The 20714-nt window shown below is 43.1% G+C and overlaps 1 protein-coding gene across 3 annotated transcripts in view; it reads right to left on the bottom strand.

Annotated features, from left to right (window-relative positions):
* Positions 1-13744, bottom strand: part of unc5b (unc-5 netrin receptor B) — a 53180-nt gene extending 39436 nt beyond the window's left edge. Inside the window, exon 1 of one of the 3 annotated variants that reach the window (XM_085181962.1) lies at positions 12614-13744. In XM_085181962.1, coding sequence (XP_085038088.1) covers positions 12614-12701 — 88 coding nt within the window. In that variant the 5' untranslated portion in view covers positions 12702-13744. The remainder of the gene's footprint in view (positions 1-12613) is intronic. The other 2 variants (XM_085181961.1, XM_085181963.1) reach the window with 2 other exon arrangements.
* Between the last annotated feature and the right edge of the window lie 6970 nt (positions 13745-20714).

Here is a 20714-nt window from a genome sequence, read left to right as displayed (position 1 = left end):
GCTGTGTTTCAGTGTGAATAACCTCGAGAGCTTGCTTTTCTAGCCCAGGATGAATGCAGAATGTAGGACCTCAGCACTGGCCACCACTGTGCATTGCGCTGACTCCAACAGTTATATTAAAGAGTGCATGTTTTAAGAAAATGCTCTTCTGTATCGTCTGTGTTTGCTTATATTTTTATCCAGAGCCTTCGCTATCTAGGGCAGTGGTCAGCAGTTTTAATCAATTTTACCAGCACAGGAGCACTACGGCAGTCAGGAAATCCCAGCAGGACTGTGGGGAATGGACATAGCAATAATAATAACACAAAATCTAATCTGAATTATGCTCTAAAGAGATTAGGTCAAAATAATCCCCAGAATAAACACAAGAGGGGAGGAGGGGAGGCTGCTTGTGATCAAATGGGGGAGCTGTGTGTGGATGGTTTTATTCCTGATGGTGGGATTTGTGTTTGGTTGTGTTTGATTTTGGGTGTGAGAGTGATGATGGTGTTTATTTTGGGAAACCAGAGTGTGTTTAAGGCTCAGGGAGTTGCTTTTTATTAAAGTACGATGAACTGCTTCCCATTGACTGCTCAGACACAGGCTGATTCCTTCAGCGTTTTGGATTGCTGACCCTTTTTCGGGAGAGATGACAAAAAGTGAGGAAGTGCATTTCAAGACTTTATTAAAATATATGACCATTGCCAGTCATTAAAATAAAAAAAGAAAAGAAAAGACGGGAAAAAGGAGCAGGGATTGACAGGGAATAATAACACGGGGCAACCAAATTAGTGGGGCCATGTTTAAGCTCAAACAGCAGATATTATGCAGCTATAAGAGGATGCAGGTCTTCCAGGAAGCTTAGCTCAACTAAAAATTAAGGAACAGTTTGACATTTCTAGAAATGTGGTGGGTGCCTAACAACAATGATGAATTACCGCTTCCGGCTAAGAAATTGCAGTTCCTGTATCTAAGCACCTGTAAAATATTTCATTTGTAGTGAACAAACTTAGTATAACTGTTGCTAACTGGTAAAATTTAAAGGTTTCAGTAGGAGTATCTTAACTGTGGTCAGGTTTTGCTAAACTTCCTTTGATGCTTGTGCATAACTGCGTTTATAGCTTCTGAGTTGCTCAGTTCGCAGCAGGTTGCTGTCGTGGCTCTTCCTGCACTGACTCTGTGTGGAGAGAGTTCAGAGATCAGAGCAGACAGGGCTGGGCCACGCCTCGAGGGCACTGACTGCCTTTCTGCTGAGCAGGCTATTGTCCGGCAGCTGCATGGCCACATCACTTCAGGCCTATTGAGCAACTCTAGCTAGGTGCAGTCGAAGGTCCCCGGCCTATTGTCTGACATCAGATCTGTTTGAGCTGCAGAAGGACGCTCACTTTATCTCCCAGTGAGTTCACAGAAAGAATTAACTCCCTGTGAATAGAGGCGGATTCACACAAGTTGAAAAAAAGACACGTTAAACACATTCAGGCCAACCTCAGCTCTCAAACAGTGACCTCGTTAGAACCACACAGTATCACCTCTGTGTGGCTATTCAACACAACAATCAACATACTGAACAGAACACAGGTTAGGCTCTAAAGCAAATGGGGAAAAAGCTCAAATTTAATATGACAAACACCTACTAGATTTAATACTTGGGCTATTTTCTATTTCCATCATTTCCTGTCAAATTAGCTGGTTTTATTTGTATTCACTCCTGTTGCAGGTATATTACAAAAAGCGATAAAAAACTAAAAAAAACTCCATAATGCAAAAATTGATAACAAGAGACTAGTTACATTACAAGCAACTTAACGGTTTCCCAAAATACTGACAAAGTGTATGATCATGCAGGCAAAATGGCCATATCACACTCAGTAAAAAAGCCATCTGGAGGCATCAGTACTTCTGCGAGCAGAATTAAGTCAAAGTGCAGTGACTTTCTCATTTTAAGTGCCTCCAAAGAGCCCCATTATTACCTTCCCAGAATGCAAATGTGCATTGGGCCAATTAGAGGTTGAGCCAATACCAATGTAAGCCCATAAAAATCCACCCTTTCATAATCATTCAACAATATGACTCATGGGTAAGACTGGAACACTGGACTGTAAAAGTGTCATGATTATGACTCTGTGCTTAAAATGAATGGAGGAGCTGTGTATTTCATTCCCACGGTACTGGAGCGGAGCCATGCATGTTTGGTGTCAGGGCTTCTAATGAAATAAATAGACTTGTGGTAGTACTTATTAAGCCTCCATAAGTGGCAGGTAAAGACAAGAGCCCTGCGGTGGATCAAAGGCAGTTAAATGTTTCTTTTTAGATCTCCCCTTATCAAGAGGTATTTAAAGGGAGAAGGGGGGGTGCTTTTTTTTTTTGCTTGTGGAGACAGACGCCCTCATCCAGGATGTCTCTGTGTAATTACACGCCACAGAAGACCTTCATTCCTCTCCTCTTCACAGAGAGAGATGAAAGACAAGAGAGACAGAGGCATGTAATCGCTCCTCTAACTGAAAGAGGGGGAGAGGAGGTGAGGGATACAGAGAATAGAAGGACAAAAGGATGGTGAGTGGTGGTGGGGTTTTAATAAACCTCCTCTGTCTCTTGTTTACAGAGTCTCTCCTACCTCTCCTGAGTTCCCCCTTCTCTCTCGCTCTCTCTCGCACACACACCCATACAGTCTCCCTTTGACTGAGGCTTTCATTATTTTTAGAGTTGCCTGTTCTTTGCCTCGGGACAGATGTGTAAATTGTTGTGCTAATGTAAGGCCCACTGCTGAGAGCTTTGGAGGGAAGGAGATTTACACACTCCACACCACTGTATAACTGTCACTCACAAACTCACACTCACAAGAGCATAAAGACAGACGCCATGAGCGACAGCATGTCAGCGCACACACATACACTCACAAGACCTAGTGCACACAGACACACACACACACAGACGTGGGTGGACATTGACATGCACACATAAATGTTCTACTTCCTTTTGCCGTTCAAAGTCTCCTAACCCAAATCTAAGAAAAAGACTCCCTCATCTCATCACAAAAGGACTTAAGAGCAGCACTTAAGTTTCAATCTGTCACTGTTTCACTGTAAAACTCTGATATTCTTCCACTGGAGTCACTATTTTCTCTACAAAAAGGAACACACTGGCAGAGTTGGAGAGTAACAGAATACATGCAATATATTAAAGTTATAAACATTTAAACGGAAACCGAAAGTGGGAATTTACTGATTTATCAGCCGGCCATCGGAATGAGTCGATATTTGTGCTGTTTGCCGCCATCAGTCGATCAGCAAATAAGAAGACATTCATCATCGTTCAAGGCAGTGTTGTCTGTTATCAGTTTTGCCGTCCTCCTATTGATCCTGCTGCAGGAATTTGTGTTTATTCAAGTTGTGACTGATGAGCTGAAAGCCTTCAAAATGGCCATGTAATTAAACTTCATCTTCAACTTCTTTGTCTGCCTTAGAGAGGGAATAAATGTCACAATTACCATCTCTATACAAAATGTGACTAGCTTAACTTTGGCTGAAATTGGAATATAGTTACTTTCTTAACATAAAGGGATTATTTTCCACCTTGCACTATTCATCTAAAAGCACTTTCCCCATGAACTACCTTCTTAGCTGGTTCGCAGATCAGACTTACATTTCTGGGCACAGCAAGCTTAGAGATTGGTACAAAAAATGGATTTTGCTTTCTAAAGCTAATGTTCCCCTTTTAAATTCTATTAAGGCTTAAAGTTTCTCATGATTCAGGGCAATGGTTATTTTGAGAGACAAGCTGTAGAGTGTAGCTGCCTGAAAGCCATCACTTCAACCAATTTAAGTCACTAAACCAGATCTTCTTGTTTTACTTTTAGCTGCTCAGCTGCTGATGGACGATCACTAGCATCCTCCTCTGTCACACCAACCCTCTGCATGTCTTCCTTCACTACATCCATGAATCTTCTCTGTGTTCTTCCTCTTTTTCACTTGCCCCACAGCTCTATAGTCAACATCCTTTGTCCAGTGTATCCACTATCCTCCTCCTCTGAACATGTCCAAACCATCTCAGCCTCACCTCTCTAACTGTGTCTCTTCAAACCGCTCAACATGAGCTGTCCCTCTGATGTACTCATTTCTAATCCTGTCCATCACTGAAACAGATCTCATGGTCGTGTTTGCGGTTGTGGTTGGTGCTTTTGGTCAATGAAATTCTAGCTAGCAAGTATCTCTGCCTGTGGAGCACAACCTAGTCCGTGCAGAAGTAGCCATATGTGGCTTTTTCCATACTGTATATGGTTACTTTTATTCAAAAATAAATAAGTAAAAATGATATCGCAACAGTAAAAATGGTAAACTGCAACTCAAAAGCTCATATTTAACATGTCTAATCCAACAATCTGAACATCATAATGTCATGTTGTGATGTTATGACAGGAAATTGTGCTAGTTTCTTGTGCTAAGCTATGCTAACCAGCTGCTGTCTTTATCGTTACACTTTTGCACAGACATGAATCATGCTATCTGGTTTTCAGGAGCACAGCATGCACAGCTTGTGCATTTCCTAAAATCCTGGCAACTGTTTTTTTTTTCTCCTGTAATTCATTTATCAAACAAAAATCCAAGGAATAACACAGCTAGCTTCCTGGGAATTTATTGCTTTTTTAAAGCCATTGTTTCCTGAATATGACAACACAAGTGATTTAAAGACAGCCCCTTGGGTCTGAAACTTTGGAGTGACGATTTTCAAAATTATGTTTATTTTTTTTCCCCTCATGGTCGCAATCTCTATTTCTCTCCATCATTCTGTCTGTCTAATGGCACCGAGGACTGTGAGGTGCACCAAACAACCCATCTGTCCATGGATCTGCCCGTCCGTCTGTCTGTCTGTCTGATTCGCCACAGGTATGTCTGTCTTTCCCTACATGATCCACGCTTCTTTCATTAAGCTGCACAAGTGAAGACCAGGAGCCGGCTGCAGCGTGAAGGTTGAAGCTATAGACACAGAGAGACACTGCTCAGTGTTTAATGATCCACTATAACTATACCTATTCATCTCTCCCAGCAGAGCAGAGAAACGCCATAGAAATGGTCCTCTGCTGACAATACTGCATCATGCTAAATCACAACTCTTCACTCTGCACGATATGAATCATGTCCCTCCAGCTGCTTAAAAATGTTCCTTTAACATGAGGCAGCACAAGGTAAGATTCAATAAAGAATTACCTAAAGAAGCAAAAGCAGTTTAAAAGAATAGTGTCAGACAACAACAAAAAACAGAAAAAAAGTGTCCGCCACTGCACCACTTCCACATGAACCAATCAAGCAGAAACTTAAAGCTCACATCTATCCCCGATCGATAAACATCTATATAGCTTTCCTTTGCTTGTGTGAGGAGCTTTCCCTACCTGCTGTACTTATAGGCACGCAGAAACAGAAACACACACACACACACGCACACACCAGGTCTTGTTGCTGAGAGGATTTGAGGCAAGTGAAGCCGAGCAGCGGAGTCAGAACAGAGACACCCAGAGTTAATGAACCCTCACCAGTCAGCATGGCTGTCCATCTGCTTTCATTATCCCCATAAACAGAGAGCCATGGGCACTGCACAACCAGCCAGCAACACAGACCCACACGCAAACAGCACATCATCATCCTAAATATCCCACGTGAATTATGAGGTTGGTGCTCTATATGTGTGTGTGTAGGATTGTGTGTTGCGGGGAAAGGGAAGGGGCTCGTATGTAGATTATAAAGCCCATGCGGCATAGCCGAGCTCACCACCTAATCTAAGTGGAGTTGCGGGGAGAGGTGAGCACGAGGTTGACTGTTGAGCCCATCTGGTCAACAGCAGGTAAGAGGCTTGAAACACACACCCGCTGACACACTTGATGCAAGTGTGAGCCCATACACTTAAATCTAACCTTAATTACATGCATGTACATCTGCCACATTAGATCAGCGCTCGTCCCTCCACTTCGCACATGGCACCCGTTTAAAACGATTCCTAACTCTTCGCCGGCTTATGCCTGGTAGCGTTTTGTAGCATGCGTCGCATAACACCTGGCGCAGTGAACGCACCGGGAGAATAAACCCGGTTTCCTCCTGTGCAATCAGAACGGCTGCCAGAACAAGAGAGATGAGTCTGTGCACGAGCTGTGCGCTGATTGAAACCGAGGAGTGTGACCCCACTGTGATCCATGCAGAAAAGGGAGTAATACCTAAGTAATACAGTCACTTTCCCATCGTCTGTGCACCCTTTCGCACATACGCACACCCACGCCAGACACACAAACCGAGCCAAGATGTGCCTGTCAGTGCTTGATTAAGACCTGCATCCAAGGCGAGAACAGAATCTTTACTGTGTATTGGAGGCTCTCAGTCAAAGCCTCTAGAGGAGAAGTAAGAATTAAGTCCTGGAGCTGGAGACATGTGGAGGAATTAAAGGGTGGATGAGGCCAGATCTCATTCTTTCACTCTTCTCTTTGCTATGGTTGCAATCCAAGAGTGTCAAAGCAGAAACGGGGATTACTGCAGCTACTGTGGCTGTTTGTGTGTGCCTGCATATCTTTGAAGGCTGAAGATAGATTTTGCATGGCAGACCTTTTCCTTTAACATGGACTCGAAAGATCCAACGCAAGGAATGAGAGGATAGCAAAGAAATGGACGGAGAAGAAAAATCTGAGATAGAAGAGATAAGTGAAGAAGAGAAATGAAGAGACAGGCAAAGAAAAGACAAAAAGGAGGTAAAGGGAAAGCACAATGAATGTCTGGGTGCACCCGTGTTGACCTGCGGTTAGGAAGCCAATCACAGCCTCATTACTGACAGAGGCAATGGGCTTAAGAGACAAACATGATGCTTTAACTCCGCAACAGCCGCTATGTTAAATAACAGCAGCACACTGCTGACATGCAGCCAATCACACAAAATCCATCAAGCCTCCCTCCTCCCCCCCCCACTACACAGTCACAAACACACTCATTAAGCATCATTCGCCTTGATTTAAATCAGGGAGGAAGAAAAAAAAAAGTAAGTTTGAGTCCTGCTGTTGCCTAGCTGAGCGCCATGCAGACAGAAGGACGCAGGATCATTTCCGTTCCCTTTCTCAGCCAGAGATATGCACACGTACGCTCAAATACGCCCATCTCCCCGGGGAGGTCTATGTGTCATCCCCTTACTTTAGACACACCAGCTGCTCGGTGTGTGTGCTCTGCAGTGTTAAGAGCCCCTTCCTACTTCGCACAAGCCCCCAGTGGCACCCACATCCACTTACACATAGGCATGACAAAGCTCCCCTCGCTCCCCTCTTTCACCCACCCTCGACAACTCAAACACCCCCCACATTCATAAGTACCTCGAGGGCAGATGGGACCCTAATAAGCGTTACACTCAAAGAAATGGGATTTTTCACACTGCCTTCTAAAGAGCAATTCCCAAACTCTGGCAGAAAGCTGGCTACAAGAAAGAAAAAAAAATGATGGAGTGAGAGAGATATGGATGACAGAGGTTGGTATATGTGAGACTATAAACCTATAAATACGCCTGATGAGACTATCAAGAAACTGAGGGAAGAGAAAGGGGAAATGGGGACAAGTGATAGCAGTTATTAATGACGGTGTGAAGGAATGTAGATCCGTACGACAAATTCATTTAAGAAACTAACACAAACTCCATCGCCTCTGTAATGCAGCACATTTCCTCTAAGGATGGAAAGTGTATTAGTAACACACTTTAAGCAGATTTTTTTTTTCTCCCTCCAGTTAGCCAAGCCCACATGACACACACTGATACAAACAGACACAAACACAAGCATTAACAGATTGGCTGTGGTCTAAGCCCTGAGTGGACTTGGCTCAACTGCATTTAGAAAACAAAACAGCCTCTGCTAAGATGAGGAAGAATCTACATGGGCTGGAAAAAAAAACTCTATTTAAGAGCACATGCAGAGTCTTGGAAAAAAAAGCACAGCCAATCAAATGCTCACTCTGCCTCTGATCTATGGACCTCAGAGCAACCGCTCTTACCGTGTGTGTGTGTGTGTGAGGGGGGTTTCTCTGGATCAGGACTGACCTCCCGTCGTGAATCCTGATCCTATTGGTCACGACTCTCAGAGTGCTGCTGAGATCTTAAATGAAAATTCCTCCACTAACTCACTCACTCCTCCCAAGTGACCTTGCATGTCTTTCAGTATGACACGCCAAAAATACCAAAACAAAAAACGGCGCCTCTTTATCATTTAGAGGATGTGCGTCTGTGTTGCATTAAACGGGTGCGTGTGTGTGGGTGTGAGTGCGTGGGTGGGTGGGTTGCTCTCTTTTTTGAAGTCAGTGAGCACGTCTCAGTGCATCAACTGAAGGGAAAATAATAATAAAAAAATAAAATAAAACAAGTAGGTGTGTCACACTTTCCATGCACAACGCACGATTAAGTGTAACGCACCTCTAAAGCCACTTACATGCATCTATAGCTTCTGTTGAAGTTGGGAATAAAAGTGTGTGTGTGTGTTCTTTTGCGGTCCCCTTTTACCCCACACAAAGGGGCAGAAAAGGCTTTCTGGAGACTCCTATTCATCTAAAGCACAATGGAACCCCACAGAGGTTTTCTTCCTGTTTCCCTGTCCGCTCCACCCATCTCCCCCCACAGGCCAGGATAGAAGAGCAGGGGGCACCCTGTCCTGCAGGCAGAACAGCAACTCAGCTCCCATCTGCCACCAAAACTATCCACCCCCAGTTTCTCCATCCATCCATCCATCCTCCTGTTTCACTCCAACATCTATACTGAGACAAAGTATTTTATATACTTTTTGACAAAATAAAATTCAACTTTACTCATCATTTTCTGAGCCTTTGCAATGAGCAGCTTGTTCAAAAACTTTTTTTTTTTCAGATTTGAAACCTCAAATGTTTGAATTAAATGAAACATTCCCGTATTTCACCGCGCTTTTATATGGAGGCAAACAGGTAGGAGGCACCATCTGCTGTGAGATAAACAGGACGTTTCAAAACCAGGATCCACAAAGACAATACATGATACATTTAAATACCTTCAGCTTGTGATAATTACACTATATTGGTGAGCTTTTCTAAATAGCGCACAGATTGAAGAAGTTGGTGAAGGCTCAGCAATATTGATTAAAGCATTATTACCACACTGAGAGCACATTGTATTTGCAGAAATAATGACCTGTGCTTGAAACCATATTCGTCTCAAGACAGCCAGTCTGTGCTCCAAACTTTCTCCTGCTACTAATTTCTCTTTGCATTCTTCATAGTCAGCTCCCTTCTCCATTTACCTTGCTGTTTTGCCCTCCTACAGGACTCTTGCTGCTTGCTGCAGATTTATGGTCTGGTCTAACATGCGCAGTATTGGCAAAGCATTAAACATGTCTACTCTTAATACTGTGTGCTCTCTCCATCGATAAGAGCCTTAATAAAAACATCCCCCTAGTGGATTTGTGTGTCTCTTTCCACTTTCAGTCCTCCACCACCCTCCCTGACAATATCCTTCTTTCTTAACCGCTGTTTCTTGTGTTGCTTTGCTAACTCAAAGCGTTTCCTTGCTTGCTTTCCCTGCCAGCCTTCTCCACCGATGTCAGCCCCCACTCCACCACCTCATTGTCTGGCCTGTGCCAGAGGTGTAATGATGCTTGAATGCCACTGCTATGGAATTTTTTGTCTTCACTCTTTTCTCATAAAGGATATTTAAAAGGCATGCCCTGAGATCAATCTGTCTCAATGTGCCTCTCTCAGATCCACTTCTCTTCCATTTCTCCTTTCTGTTTTTCCCCTCTTCGCTTTCAAATGGACAACATTACCCCGCGTAACCTCTCTCTGGTTTGGTTCACACGCATCATCGTCAACAGCTCCCAGCTGCAATTGGCACACTTGCTCGAACTGCACCGCTCTCGTCCAGTCTATAAATGCACTGCCGGTGCCCTAAAATCCTTCACTACCTCCCGGAGCCATCCGGGTCACTTACGCCAATAGGAGACGAGCAGCCGTTCTCCTCCCACTTCTCTCTCCCTCTCCCCTGCCGTCTCTGATGTCAAAAAATTTGAGCATCATAAGCACATTTTAAATATTAACAAAGACCACTTTGCACGTATGAATAATACAGCAGGGAGGCCAGTGGCTGGCCGGCGAACCGATCCCCTGCCGCCCCACGGCCGTAAAACTAATGCACTGCCTGGGGCCAGAATGGGGCCTGATCTGGTCTGGGAGCAGCACACGCCCGTGGAGCTCGACTGGCCCGTGGCCTGGCTCGAACAGAGCTGTCTGTCTGTTTATTTATCACGGTGCCCAACCACCTGTCCAGATCTCTGCAGATGCAACAGCCTGGCAGCACTCTTGTTATGACTACATGTTTCAGAGACTCTTTAATCTAATCTGACATCTCAATCTGTTGAGCGTCTTTGAAGCCAAATCTACTTTGGTGTTTGTTTGACGTTAGCTTTGTTGTCACATTCCTTTCTTTCCATGTGTCTAAATCTCATAATGGAAATGTCAGAGAATTACAGGATTTTTCTGGCCACTTTGTAAAACAGGGCAAACCCTCCCCACCAAAAAAATGTACTTTACAAACTCACATATAATTTAAAAGAATGTGACTCTTCTTGGAGCTACTGCACTGTCATTCCAGACAGGAAGACTCCCACACTTAACACAAATGAGACAGCACTTTTTGTGAGAGTGTCACTATTCATCGCATCCTCTATGGGAGTGTCTGACATGCCACGCTTGCTAACTTCGAACACTTGACTGCCCCTTTGCTACTTCCCTAGCCTTACGCACTCTTCTCCTTTCTTGACCTCCCAGTCTGCACAGTGGCTTCATGTGGACTTACTGGACATCTGGTCATCTCTGGGTCACAAACTGTGCTCGAAACACACCTCACGTATGTCAGTTGGGGGGTTTTTGTAATTGTACTAAAATCATTAATAATAAGACACATCAGGAGAGGCGCTGGACAGCAGGCTAGTTACTCCAGACATGTTTTCCTGGCAGGCTTGGTAATTAATGTATATGTCAACACAGAAAGAAGAGCACCACAGCAGAAATGTGAGCTCAGCACATCCACAATACAGGCATAAAACAGAGACGTGAGGGATCTGGGGGGGAAAAGCGGCAGAGGTAAGGTTTAAACACAATGGGAGAGAAGATAAATGCAATCTGTCTGTTCCATCATGCTTTCCCTAAATATATCCCTGCTTTCCTTTCTCCCAGACAGAAACTTTACTGGGGCACACTATGCTATTGTCCCCTGGTGTCCCCCTCCTCTTGGTTCTGCTCCCCTAACAGGACCTCATTGCAGTCCTCAACTGTTTATATCGACATTTCTCATTTCTCATGCAAGGATTTCAGAACAGTCCGCAATTTTAATAAACGTAAGCTGCTTTTCTGCTCTGCCTGTTCAGGGAATAACACACACACACATGAGGACCTTGGGAGGTATGGTATGAGTGGGTGGGTGGGGGTCTTATTGGCATTCAAATAAATGGTCACATTCTTGGCAGACAGTCAGTGTATCTTCCAAAAGATTACTGTTGCCATCAAGTTAAAAATCTGAGTTCTTCCCGGGAGGGTCTTATTTACTCACTGAAGAGGTTTTTAGAAAAAAAAAACATACAGAATCTGCACGCATTGTTGTCCGCATTGTTCTTTTTTTATTTTTAGCCTACTGTAAAATGAGCTTAATCCACAATCCACTAAACCCTCAGATTTCTGCCTTGTATTTCAATCTGATCTGACAGTGGGTGCTGAGGAATCCTTCAGAATCTCCTACCACTCGGCTTCACTGAAAGGAATCATTAATCTAACACTAGAGATGTGAAGTGTCCCCTCGGTGTTCAGGTCCTGTCCCATCAGCTCACCAGCACTGACCTGTCCCGCCTGCCAAGAAATTTCATTTCCATGAAAGCTGGCTGCAGTCTTTGATGGCATTAACACTGAGCAATCCACTGATAAAAGTCTGCTCTGCCACAATCAAAGCCTGTGCTCTTCACTCTGCAAAAGGTTGTCTAATAAAATAATAATTAAAAAGGTATAAATCGTTTATGAGGACAAGTTTAGCATTTCAAAAACAACTGGCACACCCAGGCTTGAAACAAGGGCCACTAAATTTAGCCGCTATATCTTGCAAAGAGAATAAAGAAATATAGAAGGAATCTCTTCCCCCTGAAGCACTACAAGTGTTCTGTCTTACTTTTCACGGGGCTTTGCTTTTTCTTTTTGGAGAGGCCAAGAAGGCATGGAGCAAAACCTTAATTACTCCCTGCGCACCAGGGGAGTTTGATTTTTCCGCTCCAAGAAGAATGGAGAGCTCTGAGCTCAGGTCTACTGTAAGACTGAACGCTATGCTGTGAATAAAAAAGTCCTCGTCAGCAGGTGCTCCCAGACCCCTGCACAGCTCACACATTAAACAAAAATGAAATTAAAAAAAATCCCATAGACCAGTAGCTGGGGTCTGAAGCAAACTTTGAAGTTAGACACTTTTAGTAAAACGCATAAAGTTTAAACAATCTTCAGTTTTTTCATTTAAGTTGTTTTAAAATAATTTAAAAACACGTTGTGTGTGTGTGTGTGTGTGTGTGTGAACACAGCTGAGCGCACTGTCACAGTTATTACAGTACATACTGATCTTTAATTTCACTTACCAGTAGCGGACACGGCAAATCCCCCAAGCAGGAGGAGAAGAACCAGAGGACCGAGACCTTGGCCACGCTGCATCAGCACAGAGCGCATCTTTCCCGTCCAGCCGTCGTGAAATGTCCCGGATCGTCCACGCAGCGTAACCTGCGGAGCTTTTAATACACCGAGTGGCTTTTTGTCCGGAAAAGTCTTTACCCCCAGAATGGTTGCGCGGGGAAGAGTCACACACCAGCGACTCCAGTAATTGAGTTAGAAACCGCTGTTTTTGTAAATACTTGACTCCTGACTGTTGACGCAAACGGCAAACGGCTCAAATCACATCCATCACCGAGCAGCTCGAGAACGTCTGGGAGAGGTTGAAAGGGCGTAATTTCCATGCGTAATTAAAGTTTCGAAGAGGTCCGCGGGTGTCAAGCTCTGCTCAAATAAAGAAACGATTCATCGTGACTATTCCTGGTAGACTTCATTGCCAGCTCCACTATTTTGGGAGCCGTGAGCGCAGAGGTGCTGCGAGAGTCACCGAAAAGTTTGACGCATCGCTAAACGAAGATGTCAAATTAAACGAGAGTCTTGGAGGAGAAAAAAAACCCCCAAAACACAAAGTAGCACGGGGGTAGGTAATTCTGTCAGGTAACCGCCAACACCAAAGTCCGAACTCCCGAGTTTGTGCTGGGCCCCTGGGTGTCTTGTCTCGACCCCGTCCGCAAGGTGTAAACATGAGCACGGGGATCAGCGCCAGCTTCACAATGCCAGCCTCCGGACTACCAGTCCCAGCCCGGCCAATCACATATTATCCTCCTCCTCCTCTCAGAATGAAGGCTGAACAAGTGAAGGTAAAGTAGTGGCAAGCGAGGAGGAAATAGATGCGAGGGGAGAGATAGAAAACACGGATCAGCTCTGGATTCAGCAGGAGTCCTTCTGCTACAAAATGAGGTTGAGCTTGTTAGTTTACTCACATCTATCTATCTATCTATCTATCTATCTATCTATCTATCTATCTATCTATCTATCTATCTATCTATCTATCTATGTTTACACTGAAAATTGAACAGCTCACAGTCTCCTTTCCTGTTGCTGTCCATGAAAATGTTCCTGCAGCAGCAGTCTTTGGCTCATGTGTAGATTATTTCTCGTAAATCCTCTCTTTCCGCATCCATGGGTCATATTTTACTCTCAGCGTCCACAAGAGAGCACCCTTTCATAAATGAGACCATCTGCGGCCAGGACGAGAGCTGACCGGGTCTTCTGCGGTACACGACTGTGTAAAAGTCGCTTTCTGTACGACCGAGTGGCGTCGATAAGTGCATTTCTTGGACATTAAAACCGGGTGTTTTATTGTTGATTATTCTTGTAAAGCAGTGACTGAGCAAATAGGTACAACTAAAAACTTCAGCTTTCCATCATCTGAGGCATTATTTCATTTTTAGTATAGTTACCTTTCTAGGGGTCACCTGCCAATTTAAGGCCTTACCTGGCTGGAGTTTTACCTTCTCCTCCTTCTGTGTTTTCAGTCTTGATTGCATGTTTGTTTCCCCTGCCCATGAGATTTTATTGGTGACAAAGCTCCACAGCATTGGATTTTAGAACGTTTATTTTCACTAACAGGTCACATGATGCAGAGGACAAATTAAATGGAAATCCAGAATAAATAAGTGCATGAAGGCTCGTTCAGTAGTTTGATTATGTTCTGTGGCCTTCACAATCACTAGATTTCAGTACAGTTGAGCACTAATGGGAAATAGGGCTCAACAGAAGCATCTTAAGAGACAATCTTTTGGAAGAGCACCAGATATTCTGCTGTTTTTGAGAGTGGTTGATGCTGTTCTGCAAACCGAATGTGTTTCCTTCTTGTGTCACCTGCCTGTTGTATGGTTTGGTGAATAAAAGCAGAAATGTATTATTATGTTTTTTTCTAAAAATGTCACAGATTATTACTTTGCGCCTTTCTTCAACGTCACTCTCTGTGAGCAGTATCGCTGCCTGGCTCGTGGCTAATGTTCATTCCCTCTGTACTGACTCACGTTGATGTTCACTGAGGGGAAGGTTTATCCCGGCATGACTCGTACCTTGAGATTAGACATACTTAAATGTAAAATGCTGAAGAATAAATAAGATACATAAGAGTTTCAGAGTAAAGCCCGGAGTTTTAAGCACGGGGTGAGACAGACAGAGAGCCAATATGCCGCTGAGCCCAGCGCGAGGCCATTCTCTGAGATGTGACAGTAGCTGGCAGCAGAACAGCATTGCTGTACTTTGCTCAAATCCAACTTCAAAGGTCATAATCCATCTGGACAAGTGATGACTCCCAATGCCTCCTTCCTCTGATGACAATTATGCTGTTTCATAAGCACAGAGTACACTCTGGATTATTTATTTATTCTCCGTGTCTTTACTGTGACTGGTGAGAGAGTGAGAATGAGAGAGGTAGGATGAGAGTGACACAGACAGAGATGGAGAGAGAGAGAGAGCTGCTGATAGAGCAGGAGAGGTTGGGCGTGAAATGGATTTTGCAGGTCGTGTTTGAGGCAGATCTTGATCGTGGAGCTGCAAATGCATCTTCTGTTTACATGTCCGTGCATGCTCTAGCTTCTGATTGTGTTTCTCTAGTGTTTCTTCACTTGCCTGGTCCTATCACATAACAGCTATATGTGCTGCATTATGGATATATACAGTATATTTGAATGACACAGTGACCTTTAATTTTCAGATCGCTTTAGCGGCAACTCACACTCGCACTTTGCGGTGAGGAGCTCATTTAACAGTTTTCATGGCACATCCACCTTGATGAGGTTATGCCGGATGTTAGCGCTTTGCAAACTCTAATTAGACAATTTGCCCTCTCTTCCTTTTCCTCCAATTATTACTGCAGTGATGATAAAGTTGAACTTGCCATAACGTATTATTTTGTTTTGCCCTTTGCTAAGACTAATTGAAGATATAAGTCAAGGGCATCCAGTAGAAAACTGGAGAAGAAAGCTTGGGAAATGGAGAGCCATAATCAGGTAGGATGGAACTGATATGCTGTAAACGGCAGAGAAGAGGAGACAATATGAAGCTAGGCTATTATTAAGGCATAATAGGTTATCCTCCGAGGACTTTTTAGCACCACTCACTCTCTGTTGCTTTGCGTTGTAGGACTGACATAAAAAGGATCAAACTGCCTATCTCTGTAAAACAGAGGGGGGGTCTAAAAATAGGAGGCATGCTCTAGAAGTTGCTGTGGAGATAATTGAATATTATTTTCAGGAATGATTAAGTTGACCTATCCAGTAGACTAATTATTTCTTGCAGGCCAGAGGAGAACGTGTTTAATAGATTTGGGTAGCAGTGAATAAGGTAAAATAAAGCAGTCATTCTGTAGACTTTCTGCTGACCGGATACACAGTGTCTGTGGAAAAATGAATAATACCCATCATTAGAGCTTGGCTTGGGTAATGATCACACATTTTTCTTGCGGTATTTCCAGGATGGTGTCCTCTGTCGTTTCAGGAAGCAATGTCCTAGTTCTTCTAGATCCGTGGTGGATAGTTTATTTGTGCATTTCTTCACCACTATATCAACAGTTTAATTATTTGAGTTTTGATTAATATTTATATTGCGTATTGGACACATATTCGCTTGATTGTTAAATTGCACACTTTTTTTTACCCCCCCCCCCCCCCTACATTTATTTGACAGCTGGTGTTGGATGTAGTTTGCATATTAATAATCTCATTCAAAACATTTTGCACAAATGGGGCAAATAAAAATATGCAATATATGGGACATATGAATAGATTATGCATTTCCACAAGCTGAACATTGAATGCTTTTTAAATCATGAATAATACATTATACAGTACACTGTACAGTAATCCATCCATCCAATTCCTTAATTTCTTATGCAGTTCAGGGTTACAGGGGAGCTGGAGCCTCTGTGCAGTAATTTTATATTAAATTTTTAATTTCAAGTACTCACTAAAAATAATATTTCTTTACATCTACATACATATGACTCTAAATGTAGGGCATTTCCCACACATGTCTTTGTTCAAGATTTTTAAGAAGTCTAATAAAACCAACCAGTATGTGCTGTACACAATGGCATGTGATGCTGGAGTTTTGCCGATGTGTTGGCGTGTGCTGGCATGCTGTATGCCCGCTCCTGTCCGCGAGTATGTGTGCTTCAGAGTAAGACAGAATGAATGCGCGCATGTGCACGTGTCACTGTCAGTGTGCATCGACTTCACCTGTCCTCCACCTTTGTAATCCCTGGGTACACCTGGGCCTTTTGGGCTTGAGGGCTTTTAGCAGATTGCATGTGTCAGACTTTGGACAATTACACTGATTGTTGCCCTAGAAACTCAGCTCTCACTTTGCTTCTGGGCGAGGAAAAAAAGTTAATGAAATTAAAGGTGACAGAACAATATGGAAAATGAGAGAATCTGTCCGGAAGCTGCTCTTAATATATATCCAACTCTGCCGTGCTATACAGAAATAGTAACTTGACAAACAAATGAAAAAAGGTTTTTATACCCTGAAAGGTCAGTTCTGTAACTGCCTAATGAATTCAAAACTTTTTTTTTTGTAAATTCATCCAAACTTGGAAAAGCTGATTTAAATGTATCTCCTCACAGAACTGCATAAAATAAATATTTGTAAGTAGAAAATTCATCAGCCACAAATATCCCGCGTTCGGTATAATTGCACTGTTAAATTCACGACTTGAACCTTGCTGTCAAAACTCTATGTTGATATTCAGGAAAGCTAGAAAGCGTAATGCTCATCTTATTCTCTAATGGCCACCATCAGATTGAGCTCTCCTCTCAGCCGTGCACGGGAATCATTAGTAAACAGCAGACCGAGGAGCAACACGATCGTTTGTGCCGAATGCTTGGGCAGGAGCGAAGAAAGAGAAACAAGTCTCTGAGGAGATTACAACTGATTCATATCGCCACTATGTTAAGATAAAGGATGTAGCTATAATGTGCGCAGCTGAGGGATCATGTGTTAGAAAGTGAGTGATGCACACTGAGAGGTATGGATTGTCAAAACATCAATCTCACCTGCTACAGATCCTTTTCAGGTGGGTTCATATTTCACATCATCCATCGGCCTTACTCACACACACACAATGAACATGTCACAGGAAACGAGCGACCAAAATAGGTTCTGCTTGTAATGCCTTGGTTCCATCAAGCATCCCAGTTTGAATGCCAGACTGCAAAATTAGCTCACCTAGAGGCAGTCCTTCACACTTGTGCTTTCTCTGCTGTGAAAGTGTAAAATAGGTGCTGTGTAAAGAGTGATTTCAGAAAAAAAAGGGGGGGGAAACAATTGAAAGCATGAGTTTATACAGTGTCAGCTACACTATTAGAATCAGAGGAATAAAATAGATGTGTGCGTATGCTGTGTTACTGTGAGGCGGTTCGGCGCTCTGGTGAAGAGTAGGTGTGAACACTAATTAAACATAACATCTGTTGGAAGCGGAGACACTGGCAGCTATCAAGCTCACAATCAAATCATCTGCGATTAGAAACCGCAGTATTATTGTTATGTTGTTCGAAACACAATACATTTTTTTTGATTGATCAGAGGGGAAAATGCTCTTCCTCTACGCTGAATCCTGCCTCCATGTAGGAGTTTCTTACCCACTGTGGACCATTGTCAGGTAATGTCTCAGTTTATTAGCCCTGATATGAACTATAAACCCAAATTTTGTTTATGATGAGGGGCATGAGGGCATTGTTGAGTGAGGATATTTCATGAGGGAAGCATTATGTACACTTCATAATATTGGCTGCTCAGCACATTGTCTACGCCAGTCGAGTCCAGACTTGTTTTTTTTTTTATGGCAGCACAGGGCTTTAGGACACTGTAAGTCAGGGTTTCATCTGCGAGAGCAACATTATGGCTCCACTTCTGTATGTACTTGTGTACTTGTTGGGGTGTGCGTGTGTGTTTTTGTGTGTAGATTAATGACCACTGGCATAAGAAATGCCACTGACTAGTGTTTTACACAAACAACTTCTAGGTTTGTGACGATATGCGCCTGAGGGTGGAAGCGTGACTTTTGCTGTCCTCTGCTTCTCCCTCCGTCCCTCTCTCTTCATCATCCATCGGTTCCGTTCACCCGCGCCACCTCACTAATGATTGCTCAGCGGCCATGAGTCTACCATGCATCATTTACCAGGGGCTCTGGAGAGGCTGCGATACAGAGCAGAGGAGAAAAGGGAAAGAAAGAAATTCTCTGCTCACGCAGGTAGGAAGGCTGAAAGGAGCAACAGTGCTATCCAGAACGAGAGAATGAGAATAAGGAGAGGAGCTGACAGAGGTGGAGACACCAAGAGACAAGCATGTGCTGCAAAAGCAGCATGAAGGGAGAAGGTGAGAATAAGCTGGAGGGGAACTGGAGGCCCATTTTATTAATCACAGCCTTGATCTGGTGGGAAACACTGACAGCTCTGGATGGAAATAATACTCAAGAACTGCAGCTAGTGCGCTTCCCCCTGCCACCGATATTGGGGGTGGGGTGGGGGGTGGCTAAGGCAAAACACGACGTTGTTTGCTTTATATGTGTGTTTTTTGTGGTTGATGTAGTTGGACAAGCTGATTGTTGAGACAGGGCAGAATATTGTAACTGTGAAATGCAACAGCTGGTTTATATTAATAAGTGTGAGACTGGCCAGACACAGAAATCATGTCAGTATGTATGAAAATACTGTTAGTTTTTATAAGTGTAATTATTGTTACTATTAAAAATAGCTACATCTATATGCTGTTGTGCAGTTATGATTGCATAGTCTCTCGTCACCTCCACGTACCTGTATCTTTAGTGTATTTCGACAAACACAAATCTAAAATAGTCAATAATTATTATGGTATTTTTTAAGAACAGCTTCTTGACAGCCACCCTTCCGCTGAGACAATTCCTGATGACGCTTCAGTGAGCAGTAGATGGATCAACTGAAGGGCCAGAAGCATATATCAGGTCCTGTGTCAGGTCTGTGCTGGATTCCCCCTGTTTCTTATGGACATGACTTTTGGACACTGGTCATCTGATGCCACTTCTCTTTTTTGTCAATAACTTGTCCAGCTTCCTTAAATCTGAAGGAAACACTGCACACCATGCTGAGATATGTCAAGTTTGACTCTTTGGGAATCACCTTGTTGATGCAAAATTAATGTTTATTATTACATTATTATAATGTGTATTTTTTAATAGATTCAAGTAAAGAAATTCGTTTTTGTAACAGTTTCCTAAAGTGTCTTTTTGTAAAGACACAAAATTGGTTCTTTGCTAAGTTATGTCTACACATCAGTGGTTCATTTCTTGGGTTTGGTGTCTTTTTTATACTTGAATGTTTCATAGGTCAGTGTTAAGTTTCTCATCAAACCAAAAACCATTCCTCTAAAATTAGACAAGCACTGGACTGAAAATAAGTGAAAAATATAAAGAAAAATATGAAGAAATGAAGGGTAGCATGGTGGATGCATAGATGGATGAAGGGTAGCAGTTTTGCACAGTATTGCGTAAAGCAAATACAATGATGAAGTAAGGTCAGCTTTACAGTAGATTCTGGTTTCATAACATTTAAATTCATGAAGGTATCTTTGTGATTTTGTATGAAACAGTTTTGCCTGACACATTTGAGTGGTCTTCAGCTGTTATCCAAAACAAAACCAAAGCTGTGCATCACACTTTTGAAAACACAACAACAAGATGTTCCAAGAAAAAAACAAAAAACAAAAAAACACCAGAGCCGTACCACAGAAATGATCCGTTAAGGTTTTCCTATCAGGGATTGTACATATTGAAATCGATTTAACATATGTGGCTAGCCTGGACAACACCAGCAGGGTGGCATCGTGGCTTGCAGAGCACGAACAGCCAGTCAAAAGGAGTCTAATATTAAAATCTACCTTTCTGGTCATAAAAGCAGACAGTGACAGAAGTGACAATTTTCACATTCCTCCTTCAAGCTAAACGGACTCTATTATTAGATGTCTGACTAGGCAGCCAATCATGTTGATAATAATAGGTTGGATTTCTGCAGACGGAGGGTAGATAACACAGGAGTTGACCCCACAGAAAGCCATCCAGTGGCCATCTTATTAGCCTATAAA

This window comes from Neolamprologus multifasciatus, chromosome 13 (assembly GCF_963576455.1).
Source record: "Neolamprologus multifasciatus chromosome 13, fNeoMul1.2, whole genome shotgun sequence".
NCBI classification, from domain to species: Eukaryota; Metazoa; Chordata; class Actinopteri; order Cichliformes; family Cichlidae; genus Neolamprologus; species Neolamprologus multifasciatus.
This window is presented reverse-complemented; position numbering and strand designations above follow the sequence as displayed.